This window comes from Hylobates moloch, unplaced genomic scaffold (assembly GCF_009828535.3).
Source record: "Hylobates moloch isolate HMO894 unplaced genomic scaffold, HMol_V3 SCAFFOLD_1, whole genome shotgun sequence".
In the NCBI taxonomy this organism is placed as follows: Eukaryota; Metazoa; Chordata; class Mammalia; order Primates; family Hylobatidae; genus Hylobates; species Hylobates moloch.
Genome location: NW_026652276.1, coordinates 582,220 through 603,559, shown reverse-complemented (window position 1 = coordinate 603,559; position 21,340 = coordinate 582,220). Strand labels below are relative to the sequence as shown.

The 21,340-nt window shown below is 42.8% G+C and overlaps 2 protein-coding genes across 8 annotated transcripts in view; both read left to right on the top strand.

Annotated features, from left to right (window-relative positions):
- Nucleotides 1-4,454, top strand: part of SEPTIN2 (septin 2) — a 38,493-nt gene extending 34,039 nt beyond the window's left edge. For all 3 annotated transcript variants that reach the window (XM_032761368.2, XM_032761357.2, XM_058436483.1), the window contains exons 12-13: nucleotides 551-679; nucleotides 2,440-4,454. In XM_032761368.2, coding sequence (XP_032617259.1) covers nucleotides 551-652 — 102 coding nt within the window. In that variant the 3' untranslated portion in view covers nucleotides 653-679; nucleotides 2,440-4,454. The remainder of the gene's footprint in view (nucleotides 1-550; nucleotides 680-2,439) is intronic.
- Nucleotides 4,455-4,570: 116 nt separating this feature from the next.
- FARP2 (FERM, ARH/RhoGEF and pleckstrin domain protein 2) overlaps nucleotides 4,571-21,340 on the top strand; it is a 142,002-nt gene continuing 125,232 nt past the window's right edge. For 2 of the 5 annotated variants that reach the window (XM_058436406.1, XM_058436418.1), the window contains exons 1-2: nucleotides 6,343-6,446; nucleotides 17,479-17,572. The gene's annotated coding sequence lies outside the window, so the exon portion shown is untranslated. Of the gene's footprint in view, nucleotides 4,701-6,318; nucleotides 6,447-6,616; nucleotides 6,632-17,478; nucleotides 17,573-21,340 lie in introns of those variants that run through there. The other 3 variants (XM_058436407.1, XM_032761258.2, XM_058436413.1) reach the window with 3 other exon arrangements.

Below are 21,340 nucleotides of genomic sequence, written 5' to 3'. Positions count from 1 at the left end.
CCTTTTAGGTTAGAAAACTCATATTGGCCGGGCGCGGTGGCTCACACTTGTAATCCCAGCACTTTGGGAGGCGGAGGCGGGTGGATCACGAGGTCAGGAGTTTGAGACCAGCCTGACCAACATGGTGAAACCCCGTCTCTACTGAAAATACAAAAATTAGCCAGGCGTGGTGGTGTGTGCCTGTAATCCCAGATACTCAGGAGGCTGAGGCAGGAGAATCGCTTGAACCCAGGAGGCGGAGGTAGCAGTGAGCCGAGATTGCGCCCCTGCACTCCAGCCTGGGAGACAGAGTGAGATTCCGTCTTAAGAAAATTTATCATGTTGTCTTATCTTTCTTTGGTTATTGTTTCTGTTTGGCTTGCATATTCGTATCATTTACTTGGTTTTCTCTTTAGCTGTTTTTTTTTTATTGATTGGTAAAAAGTCTTTATATAACTTTGTCATGTTTTGGGAAAGTGTAGAAGTTGAAATTTTAGGAATCCCGGAACACCCAGAAATAATGTTCAAAGACAGCAAACCTTGAAAACCTATAATGTGTGTGTGTTCACAGCTCCGCCGCATGCAAGAGATGATCGCAAGGATGCAGGCGCAGATGCAGATGCAGATGCAGGGCGGGGATGGCGATGGCGGGGCTCTCGGGCACCACGTGTAAGGTGATGTGCACGTAGCAAGAAGTCAGGTAGGCCCTGTTGTCCCTTAGCCTGGAAGACAGGCAGTTGTTACTAACATTATTGTGTCAGCTTAAATATGACAGGTTCCTCCTTAAGCCTCATTAATATTTTGCATTTTGAAGTAACTCCATCACTAATCTTAAACGAGAAGAGATTGCTCCTGAAAAACAGAAGCCACTACTTTGCCACCTACTTTCTAGTAAAGATTTTTCATATTTTTGTCTCTTTTTTTTTTTTTTTAAATAATTTCAACTTTTATTGGGGTACATTTGCAGGTTATTTTCTAAGCTTGCAAATACCAACATTAGAAGGAAATTATGTATTAAAGCACCTTTATTAGTTGTATTGGAAATTTGTTAATTGTTAAAACATCTCTCTAAAGGGAATAAAAATGTGTTATTAAACAGCTTGTACAGATTAAAAGTAAAGATGGCACAAGGAGGAAGAATTACGCGAGGTAGATAAGGGTTCCCTGGATGGTGACTGCTGACCTCCTGTTCCTCAGATAGCTTTGTCCCGACTGACGGTCATTAGTGAATAGATATCTGTCTGGCGTGGTGTATGCTGGTCTGCCTGCTTGAAAAGAATCTGCAGACTCCAGAGACTCAGGACCAGGAAAAGGCACATGCCCACTCCCCTGTATCTTATGTATCTTATGGACAGGCAGGCTCTCCGAACTGTCCAGGTGGCCACTCCCATCACTTGCCAGAGGAAAAGCATGAAAGATAAAGTCAGGTAATGACCTAACAGTCCAAAGAAGAGGGTAGGTCACATGCAACTGGGGTAAAGGCAAACATACAAGAGATCTGATCAGAGCTTGAAATAGAGTTTGAGTTGGCCAAGATCTGAGGATGAAACACTGGGAATTTGGTAGAAGGTCTCCACTACAATTCAGGGACCTCATTCTGGAAGCATGAGTGTGTTCATGAAAACAGGGAGGGGAGTTGAGCCTTCACCGACATACGGCAGGGTGGGTTAGGCAGAAGGCAGGGAGTCTTGAGGCCTCCACAGCATGTGGACAGGTGGCTGAGGAAGGACCCAGAGTGACTTGCTGGAGCCTTAGTCACGAAATCCTCTTGCAGCTTACTGGGAAAGGTGTTCATTGTAAAATACAGTATTTACACAAAATGCACACAAATATGTATGTACAGTTTAATAAGTTATTGTAAAGAAAACATCCATGTCACCCCCAACTGAGTCCAAGTTGGTTGCTTTAGTTTCATCATCACATTGACACCTTAGAATAGTCCTGAGGGTATGTGCTCAGTTCACACTTTACTGATAAGGAAATTGTTGCTGCTCCAGAGAGTTTAAAAGTATTTGCCGATGGTGCCATGACTTTTAAACGATGGCCTGCTGACTCTAGAGTCTGGTCCTGTGTAACCAGTTAATGGTATGTGACTGGGGAAGTGAGGGTACAGTGGAAAGAGACAAGGATGCCTCAGTGATGCAGCTCATTTGAAGCAGGAAGCAGTGACAGGTGTTTGCTTATTTTCTCTGAGCTTCTGGTTTTCAACCTTTATGGAATGAAAATTTTACTTTTAGATAGATAAAATTTTATTTCTGTATACTTTTTAGTTTTGCAGCATTTCCAGTTTCCAAGAGCCTCATGAATGGCGTTGTGATTTAGTTAACTTTGTGGTCATGTAAGCCCTGCCTTTTGCTCAGTTTATGCCCTTTGTTAAGGAGAAAAGTAGAACTGTTAATGATTAAGGCAGCAGACATTGCCTCACTCCCACTGAAGTGTGTTTTGTTTTCTTTTTTCTAGAAAACACTTTCCTGGATAAAAAAGAAAACATTCCAGATGCATGATCCAGCTGTGTGTTTTCAATCCTTGGGAGGGTGCCATCCACATTTTAACAGTACCTGTGCCTGAGAATTTAATTTTTAAAAGACTTTTGATGTGTTTTTAGTATGAAGTCCTTTTAACATATGTATTTCATTGCTGTGTTATAGTCTGTATTTTGTGAGGTGAATGTTTTCTCTCTTTCTCCCTAACCAGTAATGTTAGAATTGATTTCCAAGAATCGGCATGTATACTTAATACTGAATTTCTTTGATTTAACTGACTTCACAACTGACTAACCATTGATGAGCACTCCTGATTTATATCTAGAACATTCAGGTTTAGCCGTAATGTTCCTGAGTGGTAGAGGCGTGTGCCATCTGCTTACCACATCACACCACTTGGAGACTCTTTGCTTCCTTGCTTTTATGTTTGTACACAACACCTAAAACCAGTTTTGCTGCTATAATTCTATACTGTTGATTCGTCTGCGATTTTATCTGTTAACCAAATAAAACATAATAGAATTTCCTAATGAGATATATCTTTATACTTAAACAGCTTTTTTAGAGGTGAGTTTTAAAGAAGTCTCTTAATTCTGATGCTAGGTTGTTTTTAAAACCACTATGCAAAGAACTCACCGCAAGCCCCTTTTTGTAGTGTTCTCCACTAATCCTGGTTATCCTGTGCTACAGAGAAAATCAAAGTAGTCATGAGCTCCGGTTTCCGTATTGCAAATAAGACTCTTACCTACAAAATGAGATTCAGTAAACTATTTTTACTCAACCAAATTAAAAATATTTTTAAGGAAAATTAGCAGTTGGTCTATTCGGAATCCAACCTTTTTATATTTTATACTGCACTTTAGTGTATTTTCTGTAACTGTAGGTATAGAAGATCTGCCTCCCCTGTGGAAATTGGGGTCTGTTGGTGGGCGTGCCCCTGAAGCCCAGCTTGTGTTGAAAAGTATTCCTGCCCTAAGGCCTTGGTGCCTTGAACCTCTGATGCCTACCGAGTTCTCCTGATTTGGGTTTCCTTTAAATACTCCCTTTTTGAGTGATTTTCTGATGGGAGGAAAGTAGCAGTAATCATTTTTGTGTGTGCAGGCTGTCTCATTTATTTTTAGCCATTGTCGTTTCATTCATTTTGTGTAATATAAACCATGTGTTGTGTCAAAGCGAAAGACGTTTCAAATCTGTAGCATAGGCTAGTGGGCAGGTCCGCACAGTCGAAGCCACACCTGGTCTGTTTTCTGTGCACTGTAGCCTTAGTGTCACCTTTCCTCTTGTGTCTCCCTGTGGTACACTCCAGCGGTTGCCTTTTTTATCATTTCTACTGAAGTTGGGAAATTCAACCCCAGAAAGTGACAGATGAAAGGAGACAATGGTTGTGTAGGGAGATGGAGAAAAATGCTTAATCTGAGGATGAGACAGGGTTTTATGGTTTTTGTGGAGGCTAGAAAAAACATAAAATGAGGCAGTTAAATAATAATAGTTATGAAGGTGTGCTACAGAAAATAATCTGGTGTTCTTGCTAACTTTGCCCTTCACTGTTGCTTAATTGTGAATAGCCAAAAGCTATATGTTATGGCTTATGGTGTGAAGGTAACTAAGAAAAAGTGTTCCATGACTTCAGAGTGCATCCATGCAGAGTCCATTATTTGCGTTTGACATTTAATAACTTTGCTGGAAAATCTGTAAAAAAGAAAAGTTTGCTGGTGACTAAACCCCGCATATGTGAGTGAAAGTACTTCAGGCACGCTGCCTCCTGGTAACAGCTATGCAGGGAGGGAGAACCCACACTGCTACACTTCTGATCCCCTTTAGTTTTACTACCCAAATCTAAACAGATACTTTTGATAATAGATAACTGCTCTTTTACTAAGAGGTAGTCTCTACCTATAGAAATGTATTTTGAAAACACTTATTTTACACAGTAATTTTGTATCCATTTAACCTAACCTTTTATCAATAAAGCACCATTGTTTAGATATTAAATGAGTATTTCTCTTGGTTATTTGCAAGGGAAAGTTGTGAGGTTTTCTGGGAAAATTCAAAGTCTTGACAACATCTGTGTATAAAATCAAGAAAAATTACTTGCATCAATAGCATCAGTACTGGACAACTTTGTACGTATTGGAGATCCAGCCCAAAAGAAAGCACAAAAGATTGGAAAGGAATTATTTACAGGTGATCAGATCATCTACTTAGTACAAGACATCTGGTGAAAATTAACACTAAGAGGTCAGTGATATCTATTTACTAATTAGAAAATGTAGTGAGAAAAGAAAGATCGCATTGATAATAGCAACTACTAAATTACTGGAAATGTAAGTGAATGATTGAAATATATCTAGGAAGAAATTTCTAACCTATAAATTTTCAAGAATAGGCTAAGGCGGCTCTACCACTTGAGTAAAGGAAACTGGAAATCTGAACTGATCTGGGTGGCTGGATGCCTACACTCCAAGGCCTCTAGCCTTCTTGCTGCCCACTGGACTGACCATCCCAGGACCACCTGGGCCCCTTTTACCTTGCTATCAGTGTTTTCTGAGCTTCCTTATAGACAGACCCCTGGGTACTGAAACTCTTGCTCTCTCTAGTTCCTCAGCTGATAAGCTGCCACACCTGCTGCCTTCTCTCCAGACTGCCAGCCTCAGGTCACCAGCACACACCCTGCAGCCTACCAGGGGTCAGTACCACCCTCTGGCCAGGCTCTCATCTGCACTATCCCCACCCAGCCCTGCCCGTCTGCAGGCAGGGATCCTCTGTTCTGGGGTGTGTGCACCACTCTGGGCCTGGTGGTGTCATTGGGGACTGGTTAGAGGAAAAGCCCCAGAGGTCGGTGGCACATGAGGGGAGCATCCCGCACAGCTGAGCCCAGTGTCGGTGTGCTCAGGTCTCAGACCCCATAGTTGTCTCAGGAGAAACGGAGGTTCCCCTGAGCCAGCATTTCTCCTGCCTAGGCTTCTGGGAAACGAAGGGTCAGGTTTCACTCTGGAATCCACAGCACCATAGGAGGAGTCTCTTAAGTTCCCGGGTGTTTCCTGAAGTTAATTATTCCCTCAACAGCCACATGGTGACAGTGGGTGACAGGGCCGGGCTAGGAGAGCAGGATGGGTAGGGTCTTGAAGAACACATAGGAGTTCAATGAACCTCTCAAGAGAAGGGAAGTATGCTGCGGCAAGTCAGGCTTCCATTCTCAGGTGGGGGTCCCTAGGCCAGAGGACGGCCATCCTGGCCGCCACCACGGAGCAGCCTGTCTCAGCCTTAGCACACCCTCGCGCGATCCTTCGATGATCCCCTTGGGTCCCTGTAGTCCCACGAGGGATGCAATGCATAGGAGTAAGGAGGAGGCTGGCGGCCAGGGACTGAGCCAAAGAGTGCAAGGAGAGCCGGCAAGGCCCAGGCCAAGACCTATCCCCGTCCAGCGAGCCTAGGCCTCGCCCAGCACCTATGCCCGCCCAGCGAGCCTAGACCTCGCCCAGGACCTAGCCCCGCCCAGCGAGCCGACTCCCCGCCCAGGACCTAGCCCCGCCCAGCGAGCCGACTCCCCGCCCAGGACCTAGCCCCGCCCAGCGAGCCGACTCCCCGCCCAAGATCTAGCCCCGCCCAGCGAGCCTAAAATTCGCCTAGGACATCGCCTCGCTCAGCAAGCCGACGCCCCGCCCAACGAGCCGAGCGCTGCACAGATTTATATCCTACGCCGCTGCCTGCCTGGTCCCGCCCCCTCTCCGTCCGTTCACCAATCAGAACTCGGTCTTGCGCTTTCAGGCCGCGGGATGGGGAGGCTCCGCCCTGGCGCCCCGCAGGCCAATCGACTGCGCGTCCGCGGCGCGGGGGCGGGGTCAGGGCGGGGCGCGCGGCGCGGGGGCTGCCGGCAGGCAGTCGGGAGCAAGCGCCGCCGACGCCAGTCTGGAGGCTGCTGCTCGCGACTGCGGAGGCCGGGCGAGGCCGGTGAGGACGCGGCAGGCGAGCGAGAGGCCGAGGGTGAGGACGTGGAGCGGCCTGGGCGCGCAGGGCCGGGGTGGGCCTCTCCGGGTGGGCGGCGAAGCCCGAGGCCCGAGGCGAGAGGCCCAGGCGGGGCGGGCGCTGAGGCCGCGGTCCACCAGAGATGGTCCCGCCCGGCCTCTGAAGGCCTTCGTGAGGCGGCTGGAGCTCCTAGGCGGGTCCTGGTTAGAGGAGCGTCCGTTTGTAGGGAGCCTGCCCCGTGGGGGCAGGCGGGGCGATGGGCCGGGGAGTGGCCCGCGTGGACTCCCGGGTTGAGGAGTGCCGCGTGGAGGAGGCCGGTGGGGCTGTAGACCGGGGAGTGTCCCGCGTGGACTCGCTGGTTGAGCGGTGCCCCGTGGAGGCCGGCAGGGCCGTGGGCCGGGGAGTGTCCCACCCCGGAAGGACACCCCAGAGTGGGCCATAGGGACGCGCACGGTATGGGCCTGGAGGTGCCTGGTGGATGCATTTTGAGCCGTTTGCCTTTTTAGCATTTCTTTAAATTGTATCTTAAAGGTGGGAATCAAGTGTTAGGTGTTAATATTTTTACTCCACTAAGGGCTAGAAATACTCCTAAGCCAGTGGGTAGCCTACCATGGGAAACCCATGAAAACGGGACCAGAATATGGCCCAGTACATTACACACCCAGATTACAGGCACCTTTTCCATTCCCGCTATGGCAGCAACCGCTGGCCTATCGTGTGCCACTAATGGATGTGAAAAACAGAAATTAGAACAAGGCATCATTGAAGGAAAGATTGTCAATACATAGTGTTAAAAAAGGATGGGCAGATTTAAAACCCAAGGCCAAATCTTTAAAAGGTGGTTTTTCTCTCTGGGTTTGTTTCTGTTTTGTTTCCGTGGGGTATTTTTGTCTGGGCCACTGTGTAAATGTTTGATAACCCTGAGGTGGCCGTGGGTTAGCATGTTGGCCTTGTGTAGACTGCCTTATAACAGGCGACGCAAATTTTCTCAGTACCAGAGAGATGGGAGAGGACATTTGAGGTAGGGAAACACGGAGTAACCTTTACTTGTAGGCCAAATATAATTTAAATTTTCTACATCTGCTTGTTGAAAGTTTTTTTTTTTGGTGTTTTTTTTGTTTGTTTTTTTGAGGTCCTTAAAGGTTTAGGAAGCACTTCATGCTCGTTATTTATTCACTTTTCCAAAACTCTTCAGAGACATGACCAAGTTGCATAGCCCTATTTTAAAATAGAGGAAAGGGAGGTTGAAAGAGGTGGAATGACCAGTTTAGGGTCACACCTAGGTACTTGCAAATACCATCTGTACTTCTCATGTGCCCTATTCTTGTTGCAGATTCTCATTAGATGGTTCACTATTAACAAACTAAATGCTGACGATGCAGTTTCCTGGACTGCAGAAGTTTGCTGGCTTATTTACCTATAGGACTATCAGTCGTTAGTAGATTTCCAGGTTCCTTCTATACTAATTCCTTTCCCAAAGAGGAAGTTGATATAAGGTGTATTCATTTCTCTCTGCCTCAGGTTCCTTATTCAAAAAATGAGTTTAAAATTTACTTACCTTGGCCAGGCACAGTGGCTGTAATCCCAGCACTTTGGAAGGCCGAGGCAGGCAGATTACATGAGCTCAGGAGTTCCAGACCAGCCTGGTCAACAGGGTGAAACCCCATCTCTACTAAAAACACAAAAATTAGCTGGGCTGGTGGCGCACGCCTGTAATCACAGCTACTTGAGAGGCTGAGGCACGAGAATCACTTGAACCCAGGAGGTGGAGGTTGCGTTGAGCCAAGATTGTGCCACTGCACTGCATCCTGGGCGACAGAGCAAGACTCTGTCTCAAAAAAAAATAAAATAAAAAAAGCTGTGTTAACAAGATGCCTGGCACAAGGTAAGTGCTTAATAAATGTTAGCCATTATTATTATCAGGTGGACAAATAATCCGAGTAGAAAGTAGAACAAGCTAACCCTGGATATTTACAAAACACAGTTGAGAAAAAATTAGGCAATAATTAAGCAAATTTATCCTGTTTGGAGGGAATGATATGAACTGGATTGCCAAAGCAAAGATCAATGCATGGGCAATTCCATGTGAGCTCATTTAAATCCATTTGGCCCAAAGAATTCAGTTGCTTCCTTCCTTTCCAAACACCCCTGCTTCTAGTCACATCAATACCTCTTCTATATTCAGACAGTAACAGATTTTTCTTACTGCTGCTTACCCTTTCAGTTTTGTTCTTATTTTTCCTTCACCCACTTTCATATCAGCTTGCCAGCTTCCCCTTTACTCAGTGCGTCATGAGCTTCATAAACACAGCATAGTGCTAGATATACAGGCAAAACCCCATTGTAGTGTTGGATGCTGAGCTGAGGTAATTCCAGTCATGTTCTCTGAGATCAGAATATAGAGTCCTTTGACCATAGCGTATTTGTCAGTGCCACAGGGAGTTGAAAAGTTGAGGATCCTACAAAGCAATATGATAAAGCCCAGTCTTTGGTGATTTTCCAGGGAGCGTTTAGTTGACAGTGATTCTGTAAATTGGTCTAATCTTTTTGGAAAGTAGCAGTATGTGGCAAAGATTTTGATTTTGGAATCACACTTTTCAAAACAATCTGATAAACTTTGTTGTGTCAGTATGGTAGAGTACTCCATAGCAAGTAAACATGCTTCAGCAAGCTGAATCCCATCCTCCCATCCAAGGAAAATTTAAACCATTTTGATCCACGGAAATATGCTTTAAAATGTGACTTAACTGAAAGGTTGAAATGGTGTGTACAAAGCAATTATAGTGTTGTAAAAATACATGAGGACATGAACAGGATCAGGAGGGTAGTTAGAGTGATGTAAGTGGTTTTATTTTAAGAGTCATGAATTGTTTTCCCCTAAACTGGTGTTTTAGTTTATTGCCATTTTAAAATTCAAAAACAAAAAGGCCCTATAATGTAGGATGCAGTGATGAATCTTGCTTAATCCCATCTTTACCCTTCCCAGCCCATCCTCCTGATTGCTTCCCAAAATGAAAATGTGGTCATGTCCTATCCCAGCTGCAAAACCTACTTAGGTATGGGATTCCATCCAGTTGGCCCCCTAGAGCTCGCACAGCACAACCCCAGGCCGCCTCCCCACCTCCCCTCGGGTGTCTCAGCCCAACTATACTCGTCCTTTCCCAGCTGCTCCTGCAGTTTCTATGTAGTCCTCTGCCTGTGCACACACTATGCCCTTTGTCCACCTGGTCTCCTGTTCCCCTGTGAGGGAAGCTGCTCCAGGTCAGGCTAGCCAGCGGTGCTGCCTCTTACTTTCTGCTCTCTCTGTGACTGCAGTGGGCAGGTAGTAGTGGTTACTTTCTCAGTTGTCTCCCTTTCTGAATTAAACTTCTTTATCTTTGTGTGCTCTGTGCACACCATGCAATCACCATGGGGTTGAGGCCGCTTGCGGAGCTGAGTGACTGCTAACAAATCACTAACCTTTCTGAGCCTGAGTTCCTTGATGCCAGCTGCACATGGTTATTGTGAGGATTAAATGAGATGACAGAAGCAAAGGGCTTGACATGCATCTCCTTGCAGTGGTGGTCATATAGGAACATGGTAGCTGTTGTAATGTGTACCAGGAAATTTTTGAGGCCTTGTCTTGGACCTTGTCCTCTTGATGAAGCCTCCTCCCTGTCTCCCTCCAGCTGCCAACTTCCTCTCTACCATCCTCACTTTACTCAGTCCAAGGCACTTAATCACCATTTAATACATGTTAGGTACTGTCTTCTTCGTATTTGTCCACTATATAGGGGGGTTTTTTCTCCCTTAGGAACTCCTGTATCCCTAAGCATTTAGACTTGCCTGAAACAGAATAGAGCTCAATAAATATTTGAATGAATTAATCAGATTTCTTCTGAGGCAGAGGTAGATGCCAGGTTTTATGGAGCTTGAAGGTATACAATTTGGGGGAAGGGGAGAACTCTTTAAGAGAAAGAATACAAAGTTACAAGTGAAAACTAATTTAGAAAGTGAGGCTGGGAGCGGTGGTGGCTCATGCCTGCAATCCCAGCACTTTGGGAGGCCGAGGTGGGTGGATCACGAGGTCAAGAGATCAAGACCATCCTGGCTAACCCAGTGAAACCCCGTCTCTACTAAAAATACAAAAAATTAGCCAAGTGTGGTGGCACGTGCCTGTAGTCCCAGCTACTCAGGAGGCTGAGGCAGGAGAATCACTTGAACCCGAGAGGCGGAGGTCGCAGTGAGCCGAGATCACACCACTGCACTCCAGCCTGGGTGACAGAGCAAGACTCTGTCTCAAAAAAAAAAAAAAAAAGTGAATATTTAGAATGAGAATGTAACAAATTTGAAAAAGCTGATCAATAATGCAAATGGCTAAATTGAGAAAAATAACGTTTGTTAATTATCTAACACACCTGTGTAATATTTTTCCTTTGGCTGTGTGCTTTTTAATCACATTTTCATATGACAGGATATAGAAAGAACTCAGTGATTCCTCTAGCACAGTTGATAAATTTTTATTGTTGATAGGGTACATAAAACTTATGGTTTCACATATAGACGTATTTGCTGTTTCTAGTACTGCTACAGGTTGGTGTCCCAGAAAAACAGATGTTCAGGTAAATCCTGTTTCGCACAATTCCATTCAAAAAAGAAAAAAAAAAACACATCTAAGGCACACAGAATTGTACTGCTATATTGATTATTTTTCTGGTAACTGATCTATTTGCTTATATTTTAGCACGTCTGATGGTAAATTCCCCACAAACAAGCATCTGGCTCCCTCCATTTCAAACCATGTTTCCTTTCCACTGCCCACACACTTCCCTGAGTCAGACCCCACTGGACCTATTCACATTGCCACAGGATCCCTGGCCCTTCACCTTTATTTCATAAAAGCCCTGGTGAACCAGCACAGTGGGTGACAGCAGTATTTCTAGAAGGAATACCTGCATTGAGATTGCTGGTAATCACCTAAGTTTGCATAGTAGAAGTAACTGTAAACAGCATAAATGTGTCCTGTTAAACCCAAACTAAGGGTCTTTCTCCAACTTAATGTACCCTTAGGTGGATCTCAAAAATGCCAGCAGCCCCTCCCAAGCTACCTGACATGAAGGGGAAGAGGAACAGAGGCAGAGTTGCAGTGGGAAAAGGCAGTAGTCTTAATTTATTGCAATTAGAATATTTTGGGGGTAAATTTTACAAAAGTGTATGACCATAGGAACACTCTGCTTAGGTCCTTTCTCGGGACATTGGAAGGAGTTGGTGCAAGTGAGGGCCCAGAAACCTGAGCCAGACTAGCTCTATAGTCAAACTGCTTTTGTGGGGGTAGTTTCCTGGTCCCTGGCTTGATGCCAGATAACCCAGTAGGGGAATGTGAGGTGAAGTGCTAAGTGAATCTTCCAGGAGCTAGTGGGAATGTGTTTGGGAAGGAGGAACTACTTTTAGAAATTGTTTAAATTACTAGGCTTTTATAAATCTCTTGTCCCCTTTATTATTTTTTTTTATTTTATTTTATTTATTTATTTTTTTGAGACAGAGTTTCACTCTGTCACCCAGGCTGGAGTGCAGTGGTGCAATCTTGGCTCACTGCAACCTATGCCTCCCACGTTCAAGCGATTCTCCTGCCTCAGCCTCCCAAGTAGCTGGGATTACAGACACACGCCACCACGCCCGGCCAATTTTTTTTGTATTTTTAGTAGAGACATGGTTTCGCCATGTTGGCCAGGCTGGTCTCGAACTCCTGACCTCAAGTAAACCACCCGCCTCCACCTCCCGAAGTGCTGGGATTACAGGCGTGAGCCATCACGCCTGGTCCCTCTTTATGATTAAAATCTCAGTTGCTTTGTTAGTATAGTAGTTAATAAGATGAATGTTGGAAAACAAGTATCAGTATCTGAACCAGAAATGGAACCCAGAGAGTGTTTAAAAATATTAATTTTGGCCGGGCGCGGTGGCTCATGCCTGTAATCCCAGCACTTTGGGAGGCTGAGGCGGGCAGATCGTGAGGTCAGGAGATCAAGACCATCCTGGCTAACACGGTGAGACCCTGTCTCACTAAAAATACAAAAAATTAGCCAGGTGTGGTAGTGGGCACCTGTAGTCCCAACTACTCGGGAGGCTGAGGCAGGAGAATGGTGTGAATCTGGGAAGTGGAGCTTGCAGTGAGCCGAGATTGCGCAACTGCACTCCAGCCTGGGCGACAGAGCAAGACTCCATCTCAAAAATATATATATATATTAATTTTTAATTGAACTATTTTTGAAAGAAGAGCAAATACAACTCTAAGGGGAAAGACAGTTATTCCAGCTTTCTCTTGGAAGGTAAGTAATGGCATACTGTAGGTAGCCCCTATCAGTTAAGACTTTTAAAGCTGGTAGTACTTCTGTAAGATTCTGCAGAGAAACCATCTGACTTCGAAGATAATGTATACTCATCACTGTAGGCGATTTGACAAATACAGAAAATAAGGAAGAAGAAAATAAAAATCAATCCTCTTACCCCTCCCAATGATAACCACCGTAAATATGTTTTAAAATGCATGGATGTGGAGCTGTGGTTCTGGGAGGTGGAGGGAGCATATTCCATCCTGCCTCTGCCACTGTCTGTGGCTGTAAGATCTGGACATGTGCATGGAGCAGTTGTTGAGGACTCCGACAAGTAAACGGTAACAGGCGGATGGGGGAGAAGGCCAGAATTTGAAGCACCACTTTGCACCAGTAGTGAGTTTCCTGTCTTCCCTTCAGCATCCCCTGCCCTGGACTCCAGCTGTCCAAAACCTGGAGGCAGGTACCCAGTGTGAACAGGGAGAGCTACAGAGTAGTTTTATAGTTGGGCCCCAAGACAGAAAGTGGGAGAAAGCCATCATTTTTTTCCTTCTTGCTTCCTCTCCTCCGGTCAGCCCTGCAGTGGCAGGAGTGTGTGAACACCTAAAACTCTTAGGGAATGGGGAAGACCCCAGTTGCCTTTTTATTCCCTTCCCTCCTGTAGCTCAGTCCCAGGCAAGATGCAGGCACAGGAAGAGCATGGCTAAACGGAGTAATTAAAGCCGTAGGTTTCTGGTTGGAGTCTGAAAAGGGGAGTGCAGGTCACTGGAAAGGATACTAGGGAGATTCCAGAGAGGGAAGAGCTCAGGAAAGTGACCCCATGAAGTTGTTAGTTAACTTACAGGCTCAACACTGAGCTATGCATGCGTGATGTGACCCAAAACAGGTTGCCAAAGACAGAACTCAACTATGGGATAGACCATTGCCTGGAAGGCAGGCTGGCCACCAAGCAAATAGGTACCTGCAGGACATTGCTGAGGAACACGGCAAAGGCTTTGAAAGTGAAAGTGACACTGATACCATGTTCTACAGAAGGCTGGTCAGGGCTGGGCGCGGTGGCTCACGCCTGTAATCCCAGCACTTTGGGAGGCCGAGGTGGGCGGATCACAAGGTCAGAAGATCGAGATCATCCTGGCTAACACAGTGAAACCCCGTCTCTACTAAAAATACAAAAAAAAAAAAATTAGCCGAGCGTGGTGGCAGGCACCTGTAGTCCCTGCTACTCAGGAGGCTGAGTCAGGAGAATGGTGTGAACCTGGGAGGCGGAGCTTGCAGTGAGCAGAGATTGCGCCACGCACTCCAGCCTGGGCAAGAGCAAGACTCCGTCTCAAAAAAAAAAAAAAAAAAAGAAGGCTGGTCAGGACTTGGGGACTGAATCCAGCCAGGCCAGTGCCTGCTCAACAAAATACCAGCATTCCCCATAGGATTTAAACAAGATCAAGAGTCTCTAAGAGCATAATGTTAAAAATGTCCAGGATACAATGCAAAATTTACTCAGCATGTGAAGAACCAGGAAAATAACTCGTGAAAAAAGACACAGGCTAAAGCTGAGGTGGTGCCTATGTTGGAATTATCTGATAGACTGTGGTCTGCAGATTTGTGGCCTCCATGAGCTTGACCTCCTAGTGTTTATCCTAGGAATATACGACTGACTTGGCAAAAGCATGTTGCAGATGTAATGACGGGTACGAATCAACTAGCCTGGATTTGTTGTCTAGATTATCCAGGTGGGCTTTAGGTAATTGTATGAGCCTTTAAAAGCAGGGATCTTCCTCCAGCTGGTAGCAGTTGGGGAAGACAGAGAGATTGGAAGATAAGAAGTTTTCAACGTAAGGTTTCTGGCATGGAAGATGGAAGGGGCCGTGAGCCAAGGAATGAGAATGACAAACAGCTGACAGCCAGCAAGAAGTAAGGACCTCAGTCCTATATCCACACAGACTTTAATGAGCCTGTAAGTGTATTCTCCCCCAAGAAAATCCACGTAAGACCCCAGGTCAGCTGACACTTTGACTTAGAGCTTTTGAGACCCTAAGCAGAGAACTCCGCTGAGTTAACATTACACTCAAACTTCTAACTCGTAGATACTGTGAGATAGTAAGGGGCTCTTATTTTAAGCTGCTAAGTTTGTGGAAATTTGTTAAGGCTACAGTTTAAAAAATAAAATAAAACTTTATAAAACCCTTATTATTAAAATAGTCCAAGAAGTAAAGCTACTCTTGAAACAGATGGAAATATAGAAAGTCTTGGCAAGAACATAGAAGATATAAAGAAGTGGGAATTTTAGTGAAAAATACAATAACTGAAATAAAATGGAGGAAAGAGTGAATTCATAATGCATGGATTTACAGTTCTTTAAATCAGTTTTTTGTTTGTTTTTAATCTTTTTAATACTTTTCATTTTTTCTTGACAACTATTCCGTCACGGTCATTTTTAATACATCTTTTCTGCTCTACATCCTGAGAGAAACTTCTCCAGTAATGAACTGTAGAAATGATCCCTGTAAATATAGTCTTATGTTTTTTAGTCTTGAAGAATTTGCACAGTAGTCTATTGGACTGGGAGCCATGCCAGATATTAGTCTCACCCCTGCACAAATCAGGTCTGTGGCCTTGATCAAGCAGCTTCGTTTTCAAGGCTATAGTTTCTTATGGAAAGTAGAGACTGGGCCAGGATTTCATAAAGTAGGAACTTCTCTCTCCCTCTCTCTCAGCTTGAACTCTTGCATGGGTTCCTTGAATTCTTATGTACATCAAAAATTATTGCTAGATTTGTTTTTTGTTTTCACTTGTGGAAAATTCCAAACATTCACAAAAGTAGAGAAAATAATAAAGCCCATGTATACAGCGTCAATTATCAACACATGGACAATCTTTTTTTCCTATACCCACCTCCACTGATCCCCAACTCGTTGGATTATTTTAGAGTAAATGCTAGATATTATTTCATTTTATTCATAAATACTTTAGTATCCATCTCTAAGAGAGAGGGACTTTTTTGCCCTTCATGTACCCACAATACCACTAAAACACTAGAAAATAATATTAACCTCTTAATATCATCTGATGCTTAGTTAGCATTCGCATTTCTCTGATCTGTAAATATTTGATTCAGGATTCAAATAAGGTCCTATATATAGCATTTGATAACATCATACTTTATAGATAACATGTCTTAGCAGTTTGTATTTACACACATACACACACTGTTTCCTTTTTTTGTTGCCATTTACCAAAGAGACAAGGTCATTTATCCTGTAGTATTTCTTTGTGGTTCTTTTATTCCTTAGGATATATTTTCCTGGTGATGTAGAATGAAGTTACTGGGCTTTGAAGTCACTTGAAGTAATTTTCTTTAGTTTAGCTGATGTCTTGATTTACAGTTAAAACCATTTGTTTCATTTCGTTTGGGTTTTTAGGACTTGCTTTTCTAAAATATTGATTTAATTTTGCTTTCTAATTATGTGAAACCATTTATGAGGTTCCCATATCAAAACTACTAAACACCGTGTACAGTTTCCAACATTGGTTACCCCGTTCACTTCCTCCCTCATAGGTAACCATTTTCGTTAGTTTTTGGTTTATGCTTTTTTTTTTTTAATGTAAACAAATACATACCACTTTGGGAGGTTAAAGCAGTGGAATCACTTGAGCATGAGAGTTTGAGACCAGCCTGGGCAACCTAGTGAGACCTCATCACTACTAAAAAAATATATATATATATATATGTGTGTGTGTGTATATATATATATACACATACATATATATACACACACATATATATACACACACACACATATATATACACACACATATATATTTTTTCTTCCTCTTTTAACAGAGGTTAGCATGCCATGCACCTGGTTTTGCACCTTTTATTCACTTTCACACCAAAGCAGCATATACAGATCTTGCTTTTTTCTGTAAAGATTTTGATGTTAAATTGGATGGCTTCATACCATCCCCCACAGAAGTATTGAGAATCAGTTATCCAGATTCACTTCAGCTCCTAAAACTTCTGTTTTTCAGTTTGTAGAATTTTAACATAAAATCAGGATACCAGGTGTAGAGGATCTAAAATACACTCTAAAGGAAATAATACATCTGTTTAGTGTTCAGGCAATTAAAAAAAATAACCTGGGGAGTAAAAGTAAGATTTTCAAATATTGGTTATGTACAAAGAAATCTCTTTGGAACAATTAGTCTGTGTGTATACTATGTTATTGAATTTGTCTGAAAGTGATCTTCCTTTTCTTGCAAACATTTAGCCACTGTTGCATTATGCTAAGGTAGGAAGATTGTGATAACATGATTTTATGGGGTATATTTAATTTTTGGCTACCAAACACTATAAATTAGTAGAAATCAAGAACACATTTTCTTTCCGTTTGTTCTCACATTGAGCTGCCTTATCACAGAATCATGGATTCTTAGACCTGAAAAATATCTGATTAGCCCTTCCCTTCCTCTGTCATTTTCCAATTGAAAAAGCTGGGGCTGGGAGTGGTGCCGTGGCTGAGTTTGTTAATGGCAGAGTTGAAATTGAAACCTAATAAATAAAGTGTGCTGGCCCTGAATTTCCACCATCCCCAGCTGCTGCTGCCTCCTTCCTTGTTCCCCATTAGCGCCTGCCTTTTTATTTGGTCTTTGTTAAATGACAGCTTGGTAGATACCTTTCTGTGTCAGTAAACGCTCTTCCATCAGCAGAGTTCTTGAGTTGTTGACTGCCCCTCTTGGTGTTTAAGGGACAGCGTTGCCCACATATGGATCCTCCTCAGTGGTCAGCTCTGTGCAAGTGACACAGCCATCCTGAAGCGCCTGCTGGAGAAGTGTGTGCAGGTGAGTTCTGCAGCACCCTTCTCCCCAAGCTTCTGGGGCCAAGCGTGGTTTCTTTGATGCTCGGGCCACACTGCCTTCAGACAACACTGTAGCAGTGTTGGTGTGTTTTTATGCAGCAGTGTTCTGGGGAGGGTGTGCAAGCCCTGCTGGCCCGCCCACCTGCCCAGCCAGCCATTTCTCATTAGCAGTTTGAAGGCCTTACTTTACAGTACAGGTCTTGACATTTCTCTGCTTCCTCACATTGACTGTTTAGTTCCTTATTCTAAAAGTTAGTAATGCTTAGAAAGAGAATAAAGAAGGATCCGTCTCTTGCTGTGCTGCAGTAAAGAGGTAACGCACCCCAGGGTTGAGGGATTGAGGAAGAATTCCATTTGAACATCATCAGCAGTGAAGTTTGTTCCCAATGCTGCAGTGGACTTTCATATTAGACGAGTGTAGTGAAATATTAAGTTCATATTCTTTCTTGGATTGGTCGTAGAGGAGTTTAGTTTTTTATTTTCCCAAAGCAGACAGTGAAAAATATTTTAGAAAAGGTGGTTTTTTTTAATTGCAAAATAGAAATGTTAGCCCCTACCTGTTACTGTGGATGGTGGACTATGCTTTTGTCTAAAAAGCCATGTGCTGATTTTCCAGCAGAAGGGGAAGAGTTTTGGTAGCCAAGTCTGGGCCCAAGTCCTAGCTCTGTCACTTCTAAGTTATTTGTTCCTTGGCAGGCCTTTTTTTTTTTTTTTTAATAGATTTTATTTTTTAGAGCAGTTTTAGGTTAATAGCAAAATTAAGCAGGAGGTAAAGAGATTTTCCATATACCCTCCACACCCACATACACACAGCATCCCCTACTGTCAACATTTGTCACTAGAGTGGTCCATTTGTTACAAACCTACTCAGTACATCATTATCACCCAAAGCTTTGGCAGACTTTTGAGCTAAATTTTCCAACTTTAAAATGGAAATACATGTCACAGGGTTTTCTGTTATTGTTAAATGAGACTATACTCACAAGAGCAGAGTTTGTAGTAGGCAGGACCAAATGTCAGTAGTGCAAATTGTATCGGCCACCAGAAATGTTTTTAGGAATGAAGACTGCAAAGCATTTCATTCACATTGAAAGAAGATGGCACAATAAACTGAGTCCCCCACGAATTCTTGGTTGTTTACATTGCCACTTTCCTCTGGGTATCTGGGAAGTTTTGCTGGCAGGAGCAGGGATGGGCAGAGGTTGACGCCAGGTTCCTAGGACCACAGAACATGGTGTGCCAAGGACTGTTCATGGCCTTGCCATGTTTCTAGTCTAGCCTGTGTGTTCTTGCCTCTTTAATACTTGTTTATAAGCACACAAAGCAAAGCAAAGGTAATTTTCATTAGTCAAAATTTATGTAAAACAGCCTCAGCCTCCCGAGTAGCTGGGATTGACAGGCTTTGACACTGAGGTGAACCGACAGTCACAGCAATGGGGTTACCTGCCGGTTTTCTATTAATGTATTTTTTTACATTTCTTTAGAGATAGAGTCTCACTGTGTTGCTCAGGCTGGTTTCAAACTGCTAGCCTCAAGTGGTCCTCCCACCTCAGTCTCCTGAGTAGCTGGGATCATAGGTGTGCGCCACTATTCCTGGCTTTATTAAGGTCTTTTTAAGCTTTCGTAAGCTTAGTAATAAACTTAAAGTCTTAAACTTAAGTCTTAGTCTTAAATTTAGTGTTAAAGTCTTAAATATAAGTCTTAATCTTAAAGCTGAGTAATTATTAAATGGATAGTTTATGCCACATTACTATTGTGTGACAACAAACAGATTTTTCTTTGGGATATCAGCAACAGTACCACAGGTTCATCTCCTCTCAAGTGAATCTGTCTTCTTAAGATCAGTCTCATGAACAAGGGTATCTTGTTGTGGCCCTGCATCTCAGCTGCAGCCATGTTGACATCTGTCTTGGCTAAATGAACATTAGGATGTAAGTCGCTGCTTGGAAAGTGTGCAAACGTGTAAAGATTTCCTGTGTGAGCCACATATTTGAGAAGAGCGTTTGATATTCCTTGAGCTGAGAAAAGTGTTTTTTATTTGTCTAGTGTGTCATGTTCTCGTGAAAGAGGAAGCAATGTTAAGAAGCTTGTTGTTTTAAACATTTTTGTTATAAAATAAACACATATAAAAACATGAATCAGATGTATGGCTTAATGAATTATAAAATGAACACTGTCCAGGTCAAGAAATAAAACCGTGCCCCGCCAACCTAAGAACTCCTTCCCTGTGTTCCATCCCAGTGACAGTCCCTCTCTCCCATCAAGAAGGGACCACTTTTCTAGTGATAACTTCCTTGTGTTTTCTTTTTATGGTTTTATCAGTGGAATGTGCACCTCTAGGGATTACAGGTTAGTCTTGTCTATTTTTTTTTTAGCAGTAGATGTTTAGACATGACTTTCTTATAATGAGTAGAAGAGAAAGAACCTGAAGAAATTTTTAAAGCTATACTTAAGAAAACATAAATGAGAATTATACAATAGAATAAATAAGAGAAATGACTTCTAAAAATGTATGTCAGTTGTATAAATGTTTACAGATTTGTAGCATTACTTAAGGGAAAGAATGCCTTTGGTGACCAGAGTAAAGCATCCTATCCCTTGTTTCAGAAGAACCCACTGTTGGTGGTTCTATATTTGATAAATGTTGTGAGCTGACCAAGAACATACAGATCATTTATTTTTATTTTCATGTTTTCACATTGGAGGTACCTTCAAAGTGGAAGTCTTCTTCATTTGCATTCTCTTACTTTTGCATTAACTACTCAATAAATAAAAGTTTGTGAAAAAGACAAATATCATATATTCTCACCCATATGTGGGAAGTGAAAAAAATTGATGGTACCAGAGGTTGGGAAGGGTAGTAGGGGGTGGGAAATTAAGAAGAATTAATTAATGGGTACAAAAATGCAGTAAGAAGAAATAAGATCTATTGTTTGGTAGCACAATAGGGTAACTGTAGTTAATATCTTATTGTATATTTCAAAATAACTGGAGGAGTGGATTTGGAATGTTCCCAACAGAAAGAATTTGTAAATGTTTGAGGTGGAGGATATCCCAAATACCCTAATTTGACCATTACACGTTGTTTGCTTGTATAAGGATACAAAACTTGAGTTAGACAGCAGTTTAGAAGATCTCTTATATAGCATGGTGACTCTAGTTAGTAACAACATAATTGTATTTCTGAAAATTGCTAAGATACATATTGTATTTCCGAAAATTACTAATTTTTGTGGATTTTAAGTGTTCTCACCACAAAAAACGTGAAGTTTGTGAGGTCATGCATATGTTAATTGCCTCAATTTGGCCATCCCGTAGTGTAGACATATTTCAGGACATCATGTTGTACATGATAAGTATATACAATTTATGTCAATAAAAAAATAAGAAAAAAATCACATACCCCATAAACATGTACAATTATGCACTCATAAAAATTAAAAGTTTGTGGAACTGAAATGAAAAGGCCCAGTTATGATTCTCAGAACTTCATATATGTTTAATATTAGTGTTGCAAAAACAGTAATTTTGTTAAAGTGTTGTTCTGTTTGTGGTTGTAGTCTCTTGTCTTTCGCTGTTATCATCTTTACAGTACATTGCATGATGTACCAGTTCATGTTTTTTGATGCCAGTGACATTAAGTAAATACTTAGCAAATGTTTACAGTAAGAATTTAGTTCCTGCCCTCACGGAGCATCCAGCATGGAGAAAGACAGCTGACGATGATAGGTAACTGCCAACCTGTGCCAAA